This window comes from Giraffa tippelskirchi, chromosome 1 (genome assembly GCF_054371585.1).
Source record: "Giraffa tippelskirchi isolate mGirTip1 chromosome 1, T2T-mGirTip1v1.2.pri, whole genome shotgun sequence".
Lineage (NCBI taxonomy): Eukaryota > Metazoa > Chordata > Mammalia > Artiodactyla > Giraffidae > Giraffa > Giraffa tippelskirchi.
The window spans coordinates 130,172,535-130,196,363 of NC_137275.1; the positions used below are offsets into that span (position 1 = coordinate 130,172,535).

General features: G+C 42.1%; 1 protein-coding gene across 5 annotated transcripts in view; it reads left to right on the forward strand.

The window, feature by feature from the left end:
* KIF13B (kinesin family member 13B) overlaps positions 1 to 23,829 on the forward strand; it is a 211,488-nt gene that overhangs the window by 105,287 nt on the left and 82,372 nt on the right. For all 5 annotated transcript variants that reach the window (XM_081496112.1, XM_081496072.1, XM_081496092.1 and 2 more), the window contains 7 exons: positions 2,275 to 2,409; positions 10,854 to 10,984; positions 15,549 to 15,635; positions 17,908 to 18,098; positions 18,832 to 19,042; positions 20,135 to 20,297; positions 23,674 to 23,820. In XM_081496112.1, coding sequence (XP_081352238.1) covers positions 2,275 to 2,409; positions 10,854 to 10,984; positions 15,549 to 15,635; positions 17,908 to 18,098; positions 18,832 to 19,042; positions 20,135 to 20,297; positions 23,674 to 23,820 — 1,065 coding nt within the window. The remainder of the gene's footprint in view (positions 1 to 2,274; positions 2,410 to 10,853; positions 10,985 to 15,548; positions 15,636 to 17,907; positions 18,099 to 18,831; positions 19,043 to 20,134; positions 20,298 to 23,673; positions 23,821 to 23,829) is intronic.

Here is a 23,829-nt window from a genome sequence, read left to right on the forward strand (position 1 = left end):
GCTTACCTTTCCCTCTCTGTGGATGAAAATTTTGCTACTAGATGACAGTAATGAAATTTCTTCTAAATCTATAATTATTTCCATAGTGAAAATTACTAGAGTCCACAGGGAACTCAGGGCTTCCCTTGTGGCTCAGCTGGTAAAGAATCTGCCTGCAATGTGGGGGACCTGGCTTCTATCCCTGGGTTGGGAAGATACCCAGGAGAAGGGAAAGGCTACCCACTCCAGTATCCTGGCCTGGAGAATTCCTTGGACTCTATATTCCATGGGGTCACAAAGAGCTAGACACGACTGAGTGACTTTCAGGGAACTCAAACCAGGGTTCTATCAACCTAGAGGGGTGGGATGGGGAGGGAGTTGGGAGGGAGGTTTAAGGAGGAGGGGACATATGTATACCTATGGCTGATTCATGTTGATGTTTGGCAGAAACCAACACAATAGTGTAAAGCAATTATCCTTCAATTAAAAAATAAATAAATTTAAAATTAGATCATTCATGTTGATGTTTGGCAGAAACCAACACAATAGTGTAAAGCAATTATCCTTCAATTAAAAAATAAATAAATTTAAAATTAGATCACTAGAGTCCTAAGAAGAATGTAAGTAAAAGGAACTGTTGTATTGCAAAAGTACTGTTTACTTATAGAAAATACAGAAAGATTATTATGAAGAAAATTTAACTGATCCAGTCATCCAAAGAAAGCTACTGTTAATATCTTTGTGGTTTCTTCCAGGTTTTTCCAGTGCACAGATCGATGTACTAGTTATACCCTGCATTTTAAATTTAATGTTACTTCATGAGTGTCTACCCACTTCATTTGTAGTTTACAAAAAGAAATTTTTACAAAGAAATGTTTCTTCTCATTATTGGAATTATTTTTTAATCACGCCAATATCCTCATGTATTTAAAAGAAGTTTCCCTCAGAAGGGACTATACAAGCTATATTAGATTTGCTTTCTTCATTTTAGGAACATGGTTTTTTATCAAGAATAATAATTTCTTTGGATTGAGTGCTGAAAACTAATGGCTAGTGTTAAATGACTCAGAACTTCTGAAAGAACCCAATAATGTTTTATTGTTAGAAAAGAGACTCAATTCAAAGACCCAGAACCGAAATAGCCCCTTCCCTACCTTTGCAATAGTATTCTAGGGGAGATTGTTTGGGTTGCAGTGGCTGTATAAATTAGGATGTTGTGCCTAGAATAGCAAAATTCTAAGCCTGCAATTTAATTATCCTGCAGCCTTACTGTGTGGCCGTAGTTAAATAACACAGCTTGCCTTGCCTTTTGTCAGAATCAGATGTTCTTAATGACTTGTTCCTATTTGCTGTGTATACACAGTCAGACACCCTGCTCTGCTCTGATCTGTGTACGTTAATAACAGAGCCTCAGTTGCAGGATTCACATGTGTCTCCCTATGTGCACATATGTATGTTGTATGAATTCAGAGACAGGTAGGCACAGAAAGGAAAGGTCCATGTTCTTTTGCAAATAGGGCTTTTTCCTGAATGTGCAGATTTTATTTTGAAAAACTCACAACACTGGCGATTTGAGTGCTCTGGTGTGTTACACACTGTGTGAGGTGCTAGGAATCCCCAGTTGGGAGAGAGGGTCCCTGCCCTCACAGAGAAATGGTGGAGTAAGAAGTTACTAGATTTGAGAACAGATGTGCTTCAGCTAGGAGGACTAGGTGTAAAATCCCTTAAGCTAGGGAGAGCGTTGTTGAGACTTTAGGGTCCTGGAAGAGGCCCCATTAACCACATATAGTTGAGGGGTGATAGGACATGACAGTGGAGTCAGTGGCTCAGACTGAAGGGCCTGTGGCTTTGTTGAGGGAGTTCGGCCTTCATCCTTGCTGGGGACCTGCCAGCTGTATTAAATACTTGGCTTTTTAGGAATATCACAGTTGAATAGAAAACACTTATATTTGCTCATATGTAAAGAATTAAATGAGAAAGATGAATTCAGGATGTTAGATATTTTCAAGAATGAAAAGTGAGAGCTTAGTATATTTGGTGGCAATTTGTAATGACTTTACTTTTGAAATTAGTAAGAGTTTTACTTAACAAAGCAACATTAGAGTTTGTTCTCATTCTCAACTATAGAGTTTATATAGTTTAGAGAGAGGACAAATGCAGTCATCTATATGATGCCATGTCCTAAGATAACATATTTGAGTTATAAAGTTATTTAATCATTACCATCATATATGACGTTTTATAGCATACTGCCTCAATAGCTGTGGAATTAATACTTCTCTAATGCCTTTACAGGAGCGACAGAAACAGCTTGAGAGTCTTGGAATATCTCTTCAATCGTCTGGAATTAAAGTTGGGGACGATAAATGTTTCCTCGTTAATCTGAATGCTGATCCTGCTCTGAATGAACTTCTGGTTTATTACTTAAAGGTGAAGTCGTAGGCTTGTCTTTTTCTGCCATGAAATAGAGCAGTATTTCACAGTATCCTTTCTTTAAACTTGGAGAACCATGCATATTCAAAAAGAATGAGTTAGCAAATTGTTTTTGTTTGCTTCAGCTGGAGTGTGGAAAAATCTTAGGTTTCTGAGACCAGTCTCTCTTTTTCATCTTTGAGTGATGTAAATACATTTTTCAACCTAGTAAATATAAAAAATGGTATTCTGATATTATCTCCAACAAATTAAGTAGCTTGACTTCTATCCTTTAGTGTGATTAAAGCAGGGAGTTAAGTAGATAGCATAAGAGCTTAAAGAATGACTTGTAAACTAAGTGGTTTCATTGATAGACTAAAGCTCTTGTGGTTTCTGTGCAGCACACCTTTTGGTGAGTGGTCCTAGTTTGCAAGAGGAAATGTTCTTAAAAAGTCATTAGGACCACTTGACTTGAAATGTTGTGTTTCCAGTAACTCTTAGGAATGTTAAAAATTAACTCTTAGGAAAGTTAAGCATTTTGGATTGTCAACTTACAAAAAGAGTAAGTCACTTAGAGGCTGAGAGGGTCAGAGCCTGGAGCAGAAAAAACCAAATGTACATTGAAATCTATATACATTCTATATATGTATATAGTCATATACATTGAAAGCTATATAGGTTATTGGACATAGCAGGAAGATGAGACAGCTTTAGGATAAACATGAATCAGACACTATAGAAATTATGAGGTGTTCACCAAAATTGCCAAGCCCAGAACAAACTGTGGAAAATTCTGAAAGAGATGGGAATACCAGACCACCTGACCTGCCTCTTGAGAAACCTGTATGCAGGTCAGGAAGCAACAGTTAGAACTGGACATGGAACAACAGGCTGGTTCCAAATAGGAAAAGGAGTACATCAAGGCTGTATATTGTCACCCTGCTTGTTTAACTTCTATGCAGAGTACATCATGAGAAATGCTGGGCTGGAGGAAGCACACACTGGAATCAAGATTGCTGGGAGAAATATCAATAACCTCAGATATGCAGATGACACACTCTTATGGCAAAAAGTGAAGAAGAACTAAAGAGCCTCTTGATGAAAGTGAAAGAGGAGAGTGAAAAAGTTGGCTTAAAGCTCAACATTCAGAAAACTAAGATCATGGCATCTGGTCCCATCACTTCATGGCAAATAGATGGGGAAACAGTGGAAACAGTGGCTGACTTTATTTTTCTGGGTTCCAAAATCACTGCAGATGGTGACTGCAGCCATGAAATTAAAAGACGCTTACTCCTTAGAAGGAAAATTATGACCAACCTAGACAGCCTATTAAAAAGCAGAGACATTACTTTGCCAACAAAGGTCCATCTAGTCAAGGCTATGGTTTTTCCAGTAGTCGTGTATGGACGTGAGAGTTGGACTATAAAGAAAGCTGAGCACCGAAGAATTGATGCTTTTGAACTGTGGTGTTGGAGAAGACTCTTAAGAGTCCCTTGGACTGCAAGGAGATCCAACCAGTCCATCCTAAAGGAGATCAGTCCTGGGGTTCATTGGAGGGACTGATGTTGAAGCTGAAACTCCAATACTTTGGCCACCTGATGTGAAGAACTGACTCACTGGAAAAGACCCTGATGCTGGGAAAGATTGAGAGCAGGAGGAGAAGGGGTGGCATCACTGAGTCAATGGACATGGGTTTGGGTAGACTCTGGGAGTTGGTGATGGACAGGGAGGCCTGGTGTGCTGCGGTTCATGGAGTCGCAAAGAGTTGGACACGATTGAGCGACTGAACTGGAACTGGAACATAGATGAGTTACTCTGACATGCAGTTAATAAATACTAGGTGGAGAATTTTCCTCTTGTGATACAGGAACTATCTCTGAGGGTTAACTGAGTTAGTGACTGGGACAGCAAAGATGTGAGCTGGTACATTTGGAAGCACCATGAGAATTAGAGATTTGTGTCCTTTCATTTCTAAAGAGACTGAAGAATTCATGACACGTTGGCTGGTTTCCCAGTTTTTATCAGACATATCTGGGGTAATTGCTTTGTAGTGTTTTGATAAGGCCCTGGTATTCCTAAGTATCTTGTATCATGTTTTATTACTCTGTGCATTAAATTGTGTCTCTAATGCATAGGCTCACGTGAGGATCCTCAGGTGCTGTGGGCAGTGGGACAGAGCAGGGGTGGGAGGGTGACGCGCTGAGTTCTGATCCAGCACCACTTGCTTAACAGACGTTTTTCTCTCAAGGCCTTTACCCCTGCAGTCTACAGATACCTCCTCTATAAGTGGAAATTTTCTCTGTCTGGCTACCTCACAGGCTTCCTGGAGGCTTAAATATGGGAGTTGACCTATAGAAGCATTTTATAAACGGAAGCCCTATTGACATATACATGGGACTTAAGTATTTTGCCCTTTAGGTCTTCAGAACTATGAGTTCTCTTTCTCTTCTGACGTGATGAAGTTCAAATTAGAACACACAAACATGTACACCCAATATGAAAAAAAACCCCTATCTGTTCCTTCACTAAAAAATTACACAAAGAAACTATTTAAAGACTGTTGGAGGGCAGTCAAAATATTTTTGGCCGTCTTGTGAGGAGGTGTTGGGATTCTGATTCAGACTGTGCGGTCAACCCTGCTTTGGCAAAGTCTGAGGCAGTGTTGGTTTCTTACTGCCCAGGCTAAACCCATGACAAGAGTATATTCATGACAAAGCACATTCAAAAGGATGACCTCCGTCCAAGAACAGTTTCTGCTTCAGTAAAGTGATACCATGATGTGGGATGGAGGAATTTAGAGACCGAGTGGTTTTTTTTCTCTGTTTTCACATTCCCATGTCAGTGTAAATGCTGGGCAGATGACGTCACATTACGGGGTGACTTTGAGCACTCCATCTGTAAAATGAGGCCACTGGATTAAATTACCTCTAACATTCTTTCTACTTCCAAGTTGAATGGTTCTCTTCCAGAATAGACTCCTGTTTATCTGTTCTGTCTAGAACTGGCAGAAGCAGGGTATGGTGGCCAAACTCTAAGCAGAACGTAACTCATGGGGTCTTTTTGCATCTTATTTGTATAGACAGGCAGCTCTTCTGTGCCATGGTTCCAGCCTTCACAAATTCCAGTTGACACAATTTAGGAAATGATGTTGACATTGCGGGCATTCATGCGATTCTAGATGCGCAGCCAAAGTTAGTGAAGGTGAACTTACGGATGTAAATGATGAAAGTGGTTGTGACGAGAAGAATACAGATGTCTCAAAGGATTAGGGTTAAACCAAAGAGCACGTCACGTGAGAGGAACTCTTGGAGATACTTTGAAACATTGAAAGCTCAAAGGATAAAGTGGTAGAGGCATAAAGGAGTATAGCAGTTCACCAAGGCGTGGAAAATATCCTCACTCCATGTTGTAAGTTATATGTTGAGAAGAAAAAGGCAAGCACTGTTCCAACTACACTCAATAAGCTTTATATATATTTTTGTTTGTTTGTTTATTTTTGGCTATGCTGGGTCTTTGTTGCTGCTGTGCTTTTTTTCTCTAGTTGCAGCGAGCAGGAGCTCCTCTCTAGCTTCAGTACACTGGCTTTCATTGTGGCAGCTTCTCTTGTTGCAGTGCACGGACTCTAGAGCACAGGCTCAATAGTTGTGGCTCATGGGCTTAGTTGCTCCCAGGCATGTGGGATCTTCTTAGATCCAGGATCAAACCTGTGTCTTCTGCGTTGGCTGCTGCTGCTAAGTCGCTTCAGTCGTGTCCGACTCTGTGCGACCCCATAGACGACAGCCCACCAGGCTCCCCCGTCCCTGGGATTCTCCAGGCAAGAATACTGGAGTGGGTTGCCATTTCCTTCTCCAATGCATGAAAGTGAAAAGTGAAAGGGAAGTCGCTCAGTCGTGTCCGACTTCTAGCGACCCCATGGACTACAGCCTACCAGGCTCCTCCGTCCATGGGATTTTCCAGGCAAGAGTACTGGAGTGGGGTGCCATTGGTGGACTCTTTACCACTGAGCCACCAGGGAGGCCCTCGATAAGCTTTTAACAAAGAAATAAAATGCTTTCAATTTTAGTGTTTCTAATATTCTAAATGACACTGTACTAAATAAATATTAGTTTCATTGTTTTTTCATTTCCCTCTACATTATAGCAATAAGAGAATTCTGCATGTTTTTTTTACAATTTTAATTGTCACAGAATTATTGCCATTTTCCTCATTGACAGATACTATCTCCTTGCTCACTTATTTTTTACAGTCCTGCTTTTTTGTGCAAAGCGAGGCCTGCCTGATAAGGCTGAGGGACCGCACAGACTGTGCGCATGTGCTGTTTCTTTCTGCTCGTAGGGTGGGAAAAGCCTTCCTGTGAAGTATGTCACTCTCTACCTCTCTCTTTTCGGACTTTGTTGATCAAAGAGATTGTAACCTCATATGAGACACTTAAGTCGTCCTTTATAATGTAAGCTCTACATTTGGGACCATGTCTGTCTTTTATCTCTAGTGGCTCAGTGCTTAGCTCAATGTAATATTTGTTGAAAAAAGAAATAGTTTTCCTTCTAGAATTTAGATTAGACTGCTACTGTTTGGGGGCTTCCTTGGTGACTCAGTGGTCAAGATTCTGCCTGCAGTGCAGGAGACCTGGGTTCCAACCCTGGCTTGGGAAGATCCCCTGGAGAAGGAAATGACAACCCACTCCAGTATTCTTGCCTAGAGAATCCCATGGACGGGAGCCTGGCAGACTACAGTCCATGGGGTCGCAAAGAGTCAGACATGACTGAAGCAACCTAGCACAACAACAACTTTGCTATTTAGTATTTTACCTCTGATAGTTTTTATTTTTAATTCAGTTTATCGACTGATACTTAGCAACATCCACTGTGTGTCATGGACTGTGTTTGTTGAAGATGCAGGAGTCCTGTATGGGTTGCTGCCTAAATAGGGGGAAAACAACACTTACAAGGTAGTAAATTGAGGTGCTGACTCTAAATGTAGTTGGGGGTTCAGAGAAGGGAGAGGTCAATGTAGGCTACTAGTGAAACCTTCAAGTAGAAGAAGAGGTCAGAAGTAAGTGTTGAAGATATTAATCTTTTGTATTTGGATGAAGGGAAGAGAGCATTTTGGGCAAAGAGAACAAAAGCAGGGGCAGAGACATGCGAGTGAACCTGTGTGCAGTCTTGGGGTGTGGCAGTTGGAGCTGGTTCTACATCACACTCCAATCTAGGGGGTAGTTCAAAGCTTTTTCTGCATTTCAACCCCCAAGGACAAAAAGGCTTCCACAGTCACAGGATTCCAGCTGGAATTTCTCATGGGAGGAGGAAAGGGATTGTATGTAGAAATAGCCTAAGCCAAGGGCTTTGGGGGGGGGTGTCTTTTTTTTTTTTAGGCGATCTCAGGCTCTTTTGCTCTTTGGACTCTTTTTGTTTCTCCCTTTGGAACTTCTCTCCACCTTGTAGTGGCTGTGTTAAGACAGAGAGGAAAGATGGGAGATGGGTGTGGAATGGATTCCTTTGGCCTGCTACTGAATGTCACTAAAGCATTCCTTGTAGTTGACACCTGGTCAAGCCCCCTTCTCTGGGTTAGGAAGGTCGGTCAATCCAGGGATTGACCAGGAAGCCTCAGCCAAAATCAAGGAGTAGACATTGGCCTGGAGTGTCCCTGTGTTTCTCGTATATATTCCCTGAGGACTGAACCGGATACCAGAGCGCAACTCTGATCCCAGCTCTTGGAAACCGCAATGCAGCGCACTTGAGAGAAGAAACCCCCAGAAGAGGGAAAGTGAAAATAATGAAGGGAAGAGGCCTTCTTATTAGACTGAGATCCCAGAAGAGATGCGAAGAATTGGAACCAAGAATGTAATTAGAGGGCTTGTGGACAAAGGAGAGGAGAGAATCACCTTCCTCTGAATCCGAGGGGAATGCTAAGGGAAATGGTTGTTCATTTATCTTTCTTTTGTTTGTACTTAATGGCTCAGTGTAGCAGGCTTGTGTTACATGCTTGGAATGCAGTGGTGAGGCGGTAGGTTGCAGGACAGGCTGCCCTTTGCTCTCTGAGTTTCCATGCTAGCTATGGACATGGACAGTAAACCTACAGTCAGTGCTCTGTAAGGAATTCAGGCATGAGAGTAAGACGGTGGTTCTTTCTCATTGTCAGTTCAGTATACACCTCTCTGAGGATGTGCCCTTAAAAGCTGAGGTAGAAGTGATCAGAAACGACCAATATCACGATCAGGGGAGGAACTCTTCAGGCAGAGGAAGCGGTCAATGTACTCAAAGAATGGATGAAAGGCCTGTGTGCGTGGATCATGCTCCAGGAGAGGCAGAGTGCTGGGAGCTGGGGTAGAAGTAGTAGCCAGGGGCCAGATCACAGAAGGTTTGTAAGCCTGGGTAAGAATTTGAACTTCCTAGAAGTTCAAAGGGAAGCCACTAGATGTTTCTCAGTAGGGGGATCATGTGATCAGCTCTTGACGGTGGAAGTAGGTGGGGTGGGGTGGGAAAGCAGTGGAGAAACAATAGAAGGCTCTTATATTCACTTGGGCTTCCCTGGTGGCTCAGCAGCAAAGAATCTGCCTGCCAGTGCAGGAGACCCAGGTTTCATCCCTGAGTCCAGAAGATCCCCTGGAGAAGGAAATGTCAACCAACTCCAGTATTCTTGCCTGGGAAGTCCCATGGATAGAGAAGCCTGGCAGGCTACCATCCATGTGGCCAAGAGTTAGATACAACTTAGTGACTCAACAACAACAACACAATATTCACCCAAGAGACTAGGATGTGATAATGGAGGTGGGAAGTGAGCTGAGTCTTGATACATGTCAGAGGGAGAGTCTGAGACGATTTTGTGATTGACTTGGGGCTGGAAGTAGGCTGGTAAGACAGAAGACTGCAGGGTAGCATCTGAGCTTTTTCACTTGAGCAGCTGGGTGGTGGTGGTGCCATTGGTATTGGGGAAGGGAATAGACTCAATGGGGTGGGGAGGGGTGGAAGCAAAAGTTCTGCTTTGGCCCTTTAACTTTGAAATTTCGTTAGACATCCTGATTGTACCAAGTGGGCAAGAAATAATGGTGACTGCGACTAGGACAGAGGTGGTGGAGGGGGGAAAATGGTGGAACTAAAGTCTGTAGTTCCTGGTTGGTGATTTTAGATAGATAGGTAGAAACATTGATATATATTTAAAGCCTGTTGGACTGGATGATATCATTGTGGCCAATGGTTAGCAACTTAACTTCCATGGGTTAAATCTTGCTCCCTGCTTGTTTTCATATGGCTCAGGAGCCAAGAGTAGTGTTTGCATTTTTTAAATGGTTGGGGAAAAAAATCAATAGAGTCATAATATTTTGGACATGTGAAAATTGTATGAAGTTCAGATTTCAGTGTTCATAAGTCAAGTTTTGCTGGGAAGTAGCCATACATGTGCTTTTGTGTATTATCTGGCTGCTTTCACACTGTGGTGCAGAATTGAGTAACTGTGTTTGACTCACAGAGCCTAAAATATTTCATGTCTGACCCTTGATCTAGGTGTATAGGAGGAGTGGGCTTAGGGACAGATCCCAGTCATATCAACATTTAAGTGCAGTCAAAAGTTGAAGCACAGAAGAGGGGGCTCGATTTTTATGTCTGTTTTTTTTTCAGTTACTTGCTAAAAAGTGACCCTGGTGATTGGTGCTTAGAGAATTGAGAAGTTGAGGGTATATGGTAAGAAGAATGCATCTGCCATCTGCCGTATCTTTTATGAGGTTTTGGGAAACCACGCGATTTACAAAATAATTCAAAACTCCTTGTATTTGAATAGCTCTTTATCTTTGTTGATTCTTCTTGATTGAGACCAGGTAGGTGATGTTCAACTTGGGTAACTGTAGTTTTCAGATCCATATTTTTGGTACGTCATTGACACATCCTCTGTCATCCCCTTCTGCCTTCAATCTTTCCCAGCATCAGGGTCTTTTCCAGTGAATCAGTTCTTCACGTGAGGTGGTCAAAGTAATGGAGCTTCAGCTTCAGCATCACTGACTCAATGGACATGAATCTGAGCAAGCTCCAGAAGTTGGTGATGGACAAGGAAGCCTGGCGTGCTGTAGTCCAAGGGGTTGCAAAGAGTCAGACACAACTGAGCAACTGAACTGAACTGAATTGACACATGGTTCAGGCTTTGAAGTAGGATAGAATATTTTGAATCAAGATTGCAATGGAAAATAAAGAATATAGTATAGCCATTAATATAAACTTGTAGTTTTTAGGTTTAAAAATTATATAGCTCAATTCAATGCCTTATTCCTTATAAGGAAATACAACTTGTATAATGAATTTAAGAGAAAGCCAGGAATTCCCCCTACTATTTCATTTGCTTTAAAGATCTTTTAGCTAAGGTCATGGGTAGAAAGCTGAGAGTATAAGGTAATATACTAGAGCTGAGAGTAGACAATTTCAGTTTGTGTACGTGCAAGAACGCAGTGTTAATCAGTGAATTTGATTCTTTTATAGGAACATACACTGATAGGTTCAGCAAATTCCCAAGATATCCAACTGTGTGGCATGGGAATTCTTCCTGAACATTGTATCATAGACATCACACAAGAAGGCCAGGTTATGCTGACTCCTCAAAAGAACACCAGGTAATCTACTTTAATTAGTGTTAATGTCTCAGTAGTTTTTAAGAGGAAGAAAGTACACTAACTGAGGGTGGTATAAGGTCATTTGACCTTGTTTTTGGCTTTTACGTTCACTTAATGAAGATAACTTAGTTACCAAGTCCTTAATAGTTAACTTTTTTTTCTTTTTTCACATTTATTTATAATTGGAGAAAAATTGCTTTACAATGTTATGTTGGTTTCTGCCATACAACAATGTGAATCAGCCATAAGTATACATATATACACTCCTTCTTGAGCTTTCTGCCCGCACCCTCCCTACCCCAACCACCCCTCTTGGTTGTCACAGACCATGGAGCTGAGCTCCCTGTGTTATACAGCAGCTTCCCACTGGCTATATATTTTACACATGATAATGTATATGTTTCAATGCTACTCTCTCAGTTTGTCCCACCTTCTTCCCACGCTGTGTCCACAAGTCTGTTCTCTGTCTGTGTCTCCATTGCTGCCCTGCAAATAGGTTCATCAGAACCATTTTTCTAGATTCCATAAATGTGTGTTAATGTGCAGTATTTGTTTTTCTGACATACTTCACTCTGTGTAACAGACTCTAGGTTAACTTTTTAATATCGCTTAAACCCGTCCTTCCTCTCTGTACGTACTAACGTCACCTTATTTAAATAAGGCCTCCATCAGATCTTTTTTTTTTTTTTTATTTTTTACCATGCTGTGCATGACTTGTGGTATCCTGATTTCCCGACTAGGGGTCAAACCGAGGCCCCAGGAAGTGGAAGTGCAGAGTCCTAACCGTTAGACCATCAGGGAATTCCTCCCTGCCCCCCAATCAAATCCTGATTGGAATCCCTGCCAGCAGCCTGATCTTCTTGCTGGTCCATGCTGCGTACAGCCAGATGGCTTTTGGCTCTTCCTGATACAAAGTCCTTTACGCCCCTCCTGTTCATCTCCTCTTCCTCTGCATCTGCCGTTCCTCCTGCCAGCTAACTCCTGTTTGACCTTTAAGGTTAAGCTCTGACAGTATCTACTTGAGTCTAAAACAAGGGCCCCCCAGTGCATATTCCTAGTGCATTCTGTGCTTCCTGTTATGTTAGCACTTCATGCTGTGTTCTTGTGGGCTGCTAGCCTCTGTTACCGCATGGGCCTGGGGTCCTTTGAGGATGAGGACCTTTCTGTTTTGGTTTTCTATCCTTGGCACGTAACGTCAGACTGATATTAGAGGAGGAAATGGCAACCTACTCCAGTATTCTTGCCTGAAAAATTCCATGGACAGAGGAGCCTGGTGGGCTATAGTCCATGGGGTTGCAAAGAGTCAAACACTATTGAGCACACACATACACACACGCACCAGACTAATAATACAAGAGCTCAATAAGTAATGAAAAGGCATAGCATTATACTAAGTATTTATCAGTTTGTCTCCTTCAGCTTTAAGACTTATTGTCCTGTTGTGTAACTGCCTATATAACTGTTACAAGTGATGGTTAATTGATATAGTAATCTTCTGAATACTGATTCATCATCATATAAAAAAATAATATAATCGCTGATTTCAACCATAAAATCTTTAAATGTTTGGAAGCTATCAAGCTCATGGTGAAGGATGCAAATGAGGAAGAAAAAAAGAGCGTAACCTGGCTCGGCTCAGGCATGCTATTCTCCCGTTAAATAATCTCACAGACACCAACCCCGGGGAAGGTTACTCTGAGGCTGTGACAAAATAAGATGAAACAGGTCATATAATAATTTTGTCTCAGCAGAGACAAAAACCAAGGTCACTGTATGTGCTCACTCAGTCATGTCTCTCTTTGCGACCCCATGGACTGTATTTCTCCAGGTTCCTCTGTTCATAGAATTTTCCAGGCAAGAATACTAGAGCAGGTTGCCATTTCTTCCTCCAGGGTATCTTTCTGACCCAGGGATTGAACTCGCATCTTCTTGCATCGGCAGGCAGATTCTTTATCACTAGCGCTACCTGGGAAGCCCATGGTCACTGTGCCACACCCAAAATACCAGACACCTTCTCTCAGCTGATGTGAGTGGCTGTTTCTCTACCAATTACAACTTCATCCTCGTCTCCCCTCTATGAATAAGATTTTTGACAAACCCAATCATAGAATTAGTCTTGCTCTCCGACAGCATCCAATATATACAGGACTCTCACCTCCTTAGGCCATCACCTAGGTTGTCCAGCTGAAGCCCATTCCTTGTAGCAATCCACACCCACCCCGTCCCCATACTCCCCTTGCTGACACCCCCAGGCTTCCTGTGGTGTCTTCTCCCTTGGTATAAGTGATAAACCTAACTGGCTCAGCTACGGGAATGTTCCTGGTGGTCTTTGGTTGGAGGACATCAACATAAATTTCCTGAAACTCTAATTTTCACTTGAAAGCTCGACAACAAATACTGTCAATTACTTTGGTCAAAGTGACAGGCTGCCTTTGTTCATTTGCAAGAAAATGTGCCAGAAAACCACTTTGTGTGTGTCTTTGCTCAAGACAGTTGTCACACTTGGTTATGCTTCAGCACAGCGCTTTGTACGCCTCTCATGTTGTCACCTCGAATGTTTGAAGAAGTTGTGTACTACCCAAGGGTCAAGATTTACCAAAAGCAGTAATTTTGAAATTTTCTTTTCATAAATTTATTTTTACTTTTTAAAAAAATTTTATTGGAGTACAGTTGCTTTTTACTCCTTCATCAAGGACCTTTTCAAGTGAAACGTTTTTAAAAATTGTAAGTGCACAGCAGTGAATAATCCAGTGACTACTAATAAGTGTTTGGTGCCATTGCCTTGATTTGTGCAAAAACACCAATAGTTTTATTCTTTGCCAACGCAAATGTCAACACAGTGAAAAATGGCAGGTTAGTGTTGTTACACAAATAAATGTGATCTTTGGGACCTCCTGCAGACCACACTTTGAGAACTGTTATTATAGTCAGGCTTTTATTTATTAACTGCTGGAGCTTTAGAAAATAAGCCTGTATATGTGTTTGCCGTTAATGAAACTCCTCACTGTATTTAAGGAATTTGTGTCATACAGGCTCAAATCTGCTAATTTTAATAGGTCCCCTCTTGTCATGACTCTAATTTTTGAGCTCATGCTTTGAATAAATCAGACTATAGGAACATAGAGACCAATTACTTTTAGTGTTTAAAGCCCACATGGAGCTTTCCTGGTAGCTCAGTGGTAAAGACTCCACCTGCCAATGCAGGAGACACAGGTTCGACCCCTGGTCTGGGAAGATTCCACATGCCACGTGGCAGCTGAGCCCGTGTGCCACAACTACTGAGCCTGTGCTCTAGAGTCTGGGAGATGCAACTACTGAGCCCCTGTGCCACAACTACTGAAGCCCTCACTCTGGAGCCTGCGCTCCACAACAAGAGAAACCACCCCAATGAGAAGCCCACTCACACAACAAAGAGTAGTCCTTGCTCACCACAACTAGAGAAAGCCCTCACAGCAACGAAGACCCAGCACAGCAGAAAATCAAAAAATGTTTCAAGAGTTGTTAAAAGCCCACATGATAAGTGGAGTCTAGATGCAGAGTAAGGTTCTGTGTCTGTGCATATATGTTAAAAATAACTGTCTGTACAAAGCCAGGTGGGTGCTTTAGGAATTTAAAGAGGTTAAGGTAATATAGGCTGGAGTGACTGAGGAAGTAGAAATCAAACTGGGCTTTGGAGAAATCAAACTGAGCCTTGCAAGGAATCAAACTGAGTTGAGACTCAGGGGGATGAAGAGGAACAGGAGCCCTCTTTCCGGTTATAGAACTGGGACAATCCTCGCTTTGGAGGAAAGGAAAATCATTGTTTAGTGGACAGAGCACAACACTCTCCCCCACTTTTTGATTTTTGTGGAGTTGAATATTCACTGAAACAGGGAAAGAAGGAGATTAAGAGGGTTTCCTTTTGCAGGGCCTTTAACGTCAAGTTAAAGACCTTTATCTTCTAAGCAGATGAGTCATTCAGTGGGAGAGACGTGATGACAGAGATATTCCAGTAATATCAGCCTGATAATGGTATGCGTGATTTTCTATTCAGTTCCCACCCCTCTGAAGTTTTTCCTTAATTATCTTCTACCCACCATTTCTTGTGTTGGAACTCCATTGTCAGGGTGAGCAGTCAAGTGGACCTTATAACTCTTCGATATTGATAGGTTGGACATTTTTCTGTGCTATAGGAAGTTAAGAATTGAACAAATTTCATTTCTTATTACTGCTACTGTAGATAGTTCTGAGTTTAGTTGGTTGATTGGCTTTTTCAGTGTAGATTGGACACGCTTGTTCTAGTTGTCGTGTACCCTGCCACTGTCTTTGTACCATTAGCTGCAATGGTTCCATATTTACTCCTTAATATGCTATATAACAAATTTAGAACTTTGAAAAATAGAGGTTAATAATCTAAAACACTTGGTACCATAGGCATTTTAGGTAAAGAAGGAAATAAAAAAAATAATTCGCCAAGGGCGTTTTTTTGGGGGGGAATTGGTTATTTTGCTTTTTCTGTATTGGAGAAATTGAAGGAGAGGGTATGATAATCATTGTTCACGCGTTTGGCCTCTTCTCTCCACAGAACATTTGTAAATGGCTCCTCTGTGTCCAGTCCTATTCAGCTGCACCACGGGGACAGGATATTGTGGGGAAACAACCACTTCTTCAGGTACGACGGTCACGCTCTTAAAGGGGGAGGTGCTCTGTAATGGAGGAGTGTACATTAAAAAGTACACTTAATGCCATAAATATTATGTATTGTTTTGTGCACACATATGTGTTGATATTTATTGAGTATACACATGCTTGTTCCCTGTACGGCCTTGAGCCTGAGGGACACATGAACAGTGCATGCAGGAGAAATGCTGATTGAATTACATATTTTTTTATTTTGTTTCCCAATGGAAGATGATTGTTTTGCCATCTGGCATAAGAATTCATTATTATTTTTCTGACATGCATATATATACTTTTTTGAAAAGTAGTGGTTTTAGTTTCCTTGTCTATGAAAGGAGGCTCGTGTTTTATTTAGGAATGCTCTCAGCTGCATTTAATGGTGGATTTGACTCTGGGTTAAACAGTTCCTTTCTCTGACAAAACAGAAACTCCCAAGGAGGATGGTTATTGGTGTGGGCTCAGGCTCTCGAAAGAGTCATGGCAGAAGTCTTGTCATTGTCTTGCCTCTTCCCTGTGGTCTAAAGATGACCATGCCCCTCCGAACAGCAAAGCAGCACTCAGACACCCCGAAGAAGGCAAGGTTGAGGGGTGGCGGGACTAGCCCTGACTATCCTGAGCAGAAGAAGCAAGAGTCTCCCTGAAGTCCCCAGTGACCTTCCTCTGACCCCTCACGTACTAGAATTTGCCTCTCAGCTGCAAGGGAGGCTGAGAAAGTGTCTGAGCTGGGACTGGACATCTTTTCCCATACAAAACTGCTGTTGTGTTGGTGAGGACCAGCGGGCTGGATAGAGTATAAAATTTAAGTCTTGGTCTGTTCCCCTTCCTGTCACTGCACTTGTGTTTCACATATCAAGCTGACTCGATCCTTTGCTGTGGGCCAGCTGCTGTTGTGATTATTTCTGAGAGAGTAGAGGGCTACAAAGTGTGTGGAAAATGTTCATGTTTTTCTTCTCAAATTAAATCAAGCATAGATTGCTTGGCTTAGTGTACAGAGCCTTCACAGTTTGGATTCGGTTGATTTTTTTCTACCATTATCTCTCACAGCTTTTGCTGTCCAGATTTTGTGTTTTATTTATCATTTCTCCAGAGGTTATGAGGGTTTCCATTTTGCCTCTGTGCTAATGCCCTGCTTTCTCTTCACCCCTTAAGGCTCAGCTCAGATGAGTTCCTATTCTTTCATCCCTTCCTCTCCTATTCCAGTGTGAGGCTGTTGTTCAGTCGCTAAGTTGTTTCTGATTCTGTGACCCCATAGGCTACAGCACACCAGGCTCCTCTGTCCTCCACTGTCTCCTGGAGTTTGCTCAGATTCATGTCCATTGAGTTGGTGATGCTGTCTAACCATCTCATCCTCTGTCGCCCCCTTCTCCATTTGCCTTCAATCTTTTCCAGCATCAGGGTCTTTTTCCAGTGAGTTGGCTCTTCACATCAGGTTACCAAAGTATTGGAGCTTCAGCATCAGTCCTTCCAATGAATATTCAGGACTGATTTCCTTTAGGATAGACTGGTTTGATCTCCTTGCAGTCCAAGGGATTCTCAAGAGTCTTCTCCAGCACCAAAGTACAAAAGCATCAGTTCTTCATCGTTCAGCCTTCTTTACGGTCCAACTTTTGCATCCGTACACGACTTCTGGGAAAACCATAGCTTTGACTATATGGACTGTTGTCGGCAAAGTGATATCTCTGCTTTTTAATATGCTGTCTCGGTCTGTCATAGCTTTTCTTCCAGGGAGCAAGCATCTTTTATTTTCATGGCTGCAGTCACCATCCATAGTGATTTTGGAGCCCAAGAACATAAGATCTGTCACTGTTTCCACTTTTTCCCCTTCTATTTGCCGTGAAGTGATGGGAATGGATGCTGTGATCTTCGTTTTTTGAATGTGGCAGTTTAAGCTAGCTTTTTTACTTTTTTTATTGGCACATGTGTCTGTGTGTTTTATTTCTACTACTGGAATATAAACTTCTGAGTGCAGTGAAAAGTGAAAGTCAGTCAGTCGGGTCTGACTCTGTGACCCTATGGACTATACAGGCAATGGAATTCTCCAGATCAGAATATTGGAGTGGGTAGTGGTTTACTTCTCCAGGGGATCTTCCCAACCCAGGGATTGAACCCAGGTCTCCCACATTGCAAGCGGATTCATTACCAACTGAGCAATTGCATTCTATTTATAGTATCCCCTTGGCATCTAGCAAATGCCACTATTTAATGACTGGAATGAATAAATGCATATCTTTCTTTAAAAGATAATATTCTTTTTTCCTCTTAAGACTTAATTTGCCTAAAAAGAAAAAGAAAGCAGATCGAGACGATGAGGAACAAGACATATCCATGAAGAATGACACCAGTTCTGAGCAGCTGGATGTTGACGGAGATTCGTCCAGTGAGGTGTCCAGTGAGATCAACTTCAATTATGAGTACGCCCAGATGGAGGTGACCATGAAGGCACTGGGCAGTAATGGTGAGCAGACCTGTTTTGCTTTTTAGAATTTTTTCAAAGTTGCTGGACTGGTTAGAGATATTTACATTGGACACTTTTTAAACATTAGCAAAATGACATCTTCATGTTGTTCCTCTGTACTCAATTCTTTTGTGGCTTTGGCCTAAGTGTATTATACTTATAAAAACTTATTCTTTCTGCCTTGATATATAAGTCACTTCAAACTGTTCTCATTGGTAGAATTTCTCACGTTTGAGACTTGAGTGTCCCTGGCTTATTATTGTAGTGGATTTCTGGAGCATTGACTCTGTCTTTGGTTATGTGTAGACCATACAGTAGACCTGCTTTTTCTATACAGAAGATAGTTTAGCAAGTATCTGACGGAATAGATAATACGGTTAATACCTGGAGTAAGGAAAGCTAAACTGTCTTTAAGAATCTTACGTTATTTGTTTTTCTCTTTCTGACTGACCTCACTCTTTATGACAGACTCTGGGTTCATCCACATCTCTACAAATGACCCAGTTTCGAGCGAGGCTCAAGAGGGAGGGGATATATGTATGCTTATGGCTGATTCACATTGTTGTACAGCAGAAACTAACACAACATTGTAAAACAATTATACTCCAATTTAAAAAAATAATTAAAAAAAACTCAGTATTAATTAGGGTGACAACAATATAGAGCAGCATTTGATGTCTATTGTGTTGTGCAGTTACCCTTTTATTTGCTTTAAAAAAACTGCCTTGTTTAGATCCCATGCAGTCAATACTGAACAGCCTGGAACAACAGCATGAGGAGGAGAAACGGTCTGCGTTGGAGCGCCAGAGGCTCATGTATGAACATGAGCTGGAGCAGCTCCGGAGACGGCTGTCCCCTGAGAAACAGAACTGTCGTAGTTCAGACAGGTTCTCTTTCCACTCCCCCAGCGCTCAGCAGCGACTGCGGCAGTGGACGGAAGAGAGGTAGGTGGATGGTAGGGCCCTTGCTACCCGTCACCTTTAACCCACCTGTGTAATGTACAAAGGGGAAAAATCTAGACCTTAATTTAAACATGAATTATACTGTAAGTGTTACAGCTAAGAACCACTTGGCCTTGTCTTTTTTGCCCCCATTTTGGGGGGATAAAAAGGGGGAATTATCCATTTATATTGATGTATTTAAAGCCACCCCTCTTAGGTGCCGCCCCATTTTCAGTGGGTATAAATAGCTTTTGGATTTGAATAAACCAGTGTGTGTACTCAGAAGTTATACTTTATTGTTGTATTATACTTTAGGTTCTGAGGCGTGGGTAGATGGTATTTTAAAAAAGGAAAAAAAGAGAGGTGGTATATCAGGTAGGTAAAGCATGGTGCCAGTAAGATTCCGATTGCAAGTTTGATCTTTATATGGGCTGATGAGCATTGCGCTAAATGTCTTCGCCATGGTTACAGAGTGGACTTAACTAACCTCCTGCTCTTCAGGGTTTGGTCCACAGACAGGCAGCGTCTCTGTCACCTGGAGATTGACAGAAATGTAGCATTTCAGGTCTCCCACCCCAGATATAGGCTTTCCAGGTGGGTCAGCAATAAACAACCCACCTACCAATGTAGGAAACATGGGTTTGATCTGTGGGTCGGGAAGATCCCCTGGAGAAGAAAATAGCAACCCACTCTAGTATTCTTGCCTGGGAAATCACATGGACAGAGGAGCATGATGGGCTGCAGTCCATGAGGTTGCAAAGAGTTGGACTCGACTCAGGGACTGAGTATGCACAGCAGGGACCCCAGATATACTGAGTCAAAATCTTCAGTTTCTCAAGATTCCCAGGTGATTTGTATACACAGTCAGGTTTGCCAAGCCCTAGCCTCTGGCCAGCCTCCCACAGGAGGGTGTGCCAGCACTTGTAACGTAGCCCACATTCAGGTGCATGCACAGGGCAGTGCCGCTGATATAGTCCCTGTGTGCAAAAGACAGTCATAAAGCTTGATTTGCAGTTTGGCATTCATGTTTTATGTGCCATATAATATTTCCATGTGCTGCTCTAATGGTTATCCCCTCCCCTTTTTATTTTAAAGAGAAGCAACACTGAATAACAGCCTGATGAGGCTGAGGGAACAAATTGTGAAAGCCAACCTGCTGGTGAGAGAAGCTAGTTACATCGCGGAAGAACTGGATAAACGAACAGAATATAAAGTAACCCTCCAGATTCCAGCCTCCAGCCTCGATGCCAACAGGAAGGTGAGGTTGCTGTTAATGAAACGACCAAAGATACCATTGTATAAAACAGCTTCCTGTTTTACCAGTGTTATTTAAACACTGGGAGCGGGGAGTTTGCCCTCATCCCCGCCCATGTCCTCCACAGTCGGGGTCATTGGGACCTGTCTGCCTCTCTTGAACAGAATTACTTCCATATAATTCTCTTTGTGCATAAATGGTTTTATCCACTAGAAACATCCTCTTCCACCCCCATCCCCAGCTCTACCAACTTCTTTTTTTTTTCTTTTAAATTTTGGCTGCGCTGGGTCTTTGTTGTGGTGGGCGGGTCTTTCTAGTTGTGACATGGGGACTTAGTTGTCCTGGGACATGTAGGATCTTAGTTCCCTGACCAGGGATTGAATCTATGCTCCCTGACTTGGAAGGAAAATTCTCAACCACTGGACCACCAGGGAATTCCCAGTAGCAATTTCTTTTACTTAACTCCTGTTTTCAAGTTTGTTTAAATTATTTCCGAGAAGTCTTTCCTGGTAAATATTCCCCAAGTGGTTCTTCCCTTCATTCTGCTCCTCTGCTATCCTTTCCTACCCCACCTAAGTTAAGAGTTCATTTTACCTATATAAGAGGGGCTTCCCACATGGCTCAGTGGTAAAAGAACCCGCCTGCCAATGCAAGAGACACAAGAGATACTGGTTTGATCCCTGAGTCGGGAAGATCCCCCAGAGAAGGAAATGGCAACCCACTTCAGTATTCTTGCCTGGAGAATTCCAAGGACAGAGGAGCCTGGTGGGCTCCAGCCCAATCCATGGGGTCACAAAGAGTTGGATGCGACTGAGCGACTAACACTTTGACCTTCACACTTTACCAATAGAATGTTATCTTCTACTTGTCAATAGATGACATGGAAAAAATGTTCACTAGTTGTTCCATGTGAGTATCCAAGGTCACGGATTTTGTTTTTTTTTATAGTGTTGTGGAGTCACCAAGTCATGTCTGACTCTTTCCGACCCCATGAACTGTAGCCCACCAGGCTCCTCTGTCCATGGGATTTCTCAGGCCAGAATACTGGCATGGGTTGCCATTTCCTTCTCCAGAGGATCTTCTCAGCCCAGAGGTTGAACTCAGGTCTGCTGCCTTAGCAGGCAGATTCTGTTGTTCTTCCCTTCCTTCTGCTCCTCTGCCATCCTTTCCTACCCTGCTCAAGTTAAGTGTTCATTTTACCTATAGAATGTTATCTTCTACTTGTCAATAGATGGCATGGCAAAACTGTTCACTAGTTGTTTCATGTAAATATTCAAGGTCACAAAGGTTTTTTTTTGTATAATGTAAGAAGTCTAATAAAAGTGTGGGGGAAGTTCAGTTCAGTCGCTCAGTCATGTCTGACTCTTTGCGACCCTGTGGACTGCAGCATGCCAGGCTTCCCTGTCTGTCACCAACTCCCGGAGCCTACTCACACTCATGTCCATCGCGTTGGTGATGCCATCCAACCATCTCATCTTCTGTCGTCCCCTTGTCCTTCCACCTTCAATCTTTCCCAGCATCAGGGTCTTTTCTAATGAGTTGATTCTTCGCATCAGGTGGCCAGAGTATTGGAGTTTCAGCTTCAGTATCAGTCCTTCCAGCAAAACCGCCTCTCCGTGCCATTCAGTTGTTTTCTTTCTTAATGGGTTTCTTTTATAGTTCTCGATCATGTTAGTACATAATTTTTTGTGGATTAGGTGGGATTTTGTATTCAGATATTCATTCCCTAGCTGGCTGAATATAAGGTAGAAGGGCCTTTACCGTATGTGAGAGTTTGGTAACTCTTGAACTTCACAGTTCTAAAATCCTTTCTTCATTATGTAAATTCTGTTTCTTTAGTATTTTCACTAATAATAGGCCAGATGTTAAGGCAACATTGGGTGCCTTTCAAAATTCTCTAAAGTTCTAAGCAGACAGGACAGTTTTTTAAAAATTCTAATAAATCTTGATTGATTTAGAGATCTGTTAGGTCCATCTCTCTGGGGGAGATATACAGAGGCATTTTTACTTTCTGCTCTGTGATTTCCAAAAGTTTAAATTTTTTTCCTACATAAAAGCAAATTGTTGGAACTACCCTGGTGGTCTGGTGGCTAAGATTCCATGCTCCCAATGCAGAAGGCCCAGGGTTCAAATCTTGGTCAGGGAACTAGATCCCACATGCAACAACTAAAGGTCTGTCATACCACAACAAAGACCCAGTACAGCCAAAGAAATTAATTAATATTTTAAAAAGTAGTAAAACCATATTATATTTTTTAAAAAGCATGTTGCTTTTCTAAGCTGGGAAAATTCAGGGAGTACTATTTCTTTTTTTCTGAGATGACATTCACATAGCATAAAGTTAATATTTTAAAGGGAACAATTCAGTGTCATGTAGTATATTCACAATATTGTATACAACCAGCATCTCTAGCTGGTTCTGTACTTTTTCATTGTGTTTTTAAAGTATTTTTTGTTTGTTCATTTATTTTTGGCTGTGCTGGGTCTTCATTGCTGCACAGCTTTTCTTGGGTTGCAGTGAGCTGAGACTGCTCTCTGGTTGCAACATGAGGGCTTCTCACTGCAGTGGCTTCTTTAGTTGTGGGGCACGGGCTTAGCTGCTCCATGACACGTGGGGTCTTCCCAAATCAGAGATCAAACCCGTCTCTCCTGCACTTGAGGTGGATTCTTTACCACTGAGCTGCCAGGGAAGCCCTTTAACTTCTTAATAATAAATCCAAACTATGTGTATTTGGAAGTTGGTATCATCTGTTGCCTCCAGATGAGTAAACAGGATACTTTTCACAATTTACTCTTTTAATCACTTGTGTTTGCTACTGCATTAAGATACTAGCCATTCAAAACAATTGTCATTCAAACCTTTGAAAGAAAAAGATTCTTAACCATCCCCTTCCAGGAAGCTTCCCCTTCTCATTCACTGCTTAGGACCCTCTTCCTCCCCACTGGTTCTCTTTGGTCATATGATGGTCCAATTAAGACACTTGTGTTTTTGGCCACACCTCATGGAGTGAGGGGTCTTGGTTCCTCCACCAGGGATCGAACTCATGTCCCCTCAGTGGAAGCACAGAGTCCTAACCACCGGACCACCAGGGAAGTCCCCCAGTTAAGACATTTTTGACTTTCCATTAAACGTGGTCTACTTTTCTGGGGTTTAAGTTTATATTTATTCTTAAATTTTGACTGCAGTTAGATAGAAAGGATTATACTCAGCTTGTAAGATTTCTAGAAAGTTTCGCACTGAACAGATTAAAGAACGACACGGTTTCCGTTTCAGCTGGTGACGTTTGACTGGTGGGTGTATTAGTAGAATGTCAGGGGTGATGCCCACGTTGTGCCACTGTCTCTGTGTTTCACAAAGTCATTCTCACTGTCTTCACAGCGAGGCTCTCTCCTTAGTGAACCTGCCATCCAGGTGAGAAGAAAAGGAAAAGGGAAGCAGATCTGGTCTTTGGAAAAACTGGACAACAGGTTACTGGATATGAGAGACCTTTATCAGGAGTGGAAGGAATGTGAAGAAGACACCCCGGTAGGTGAT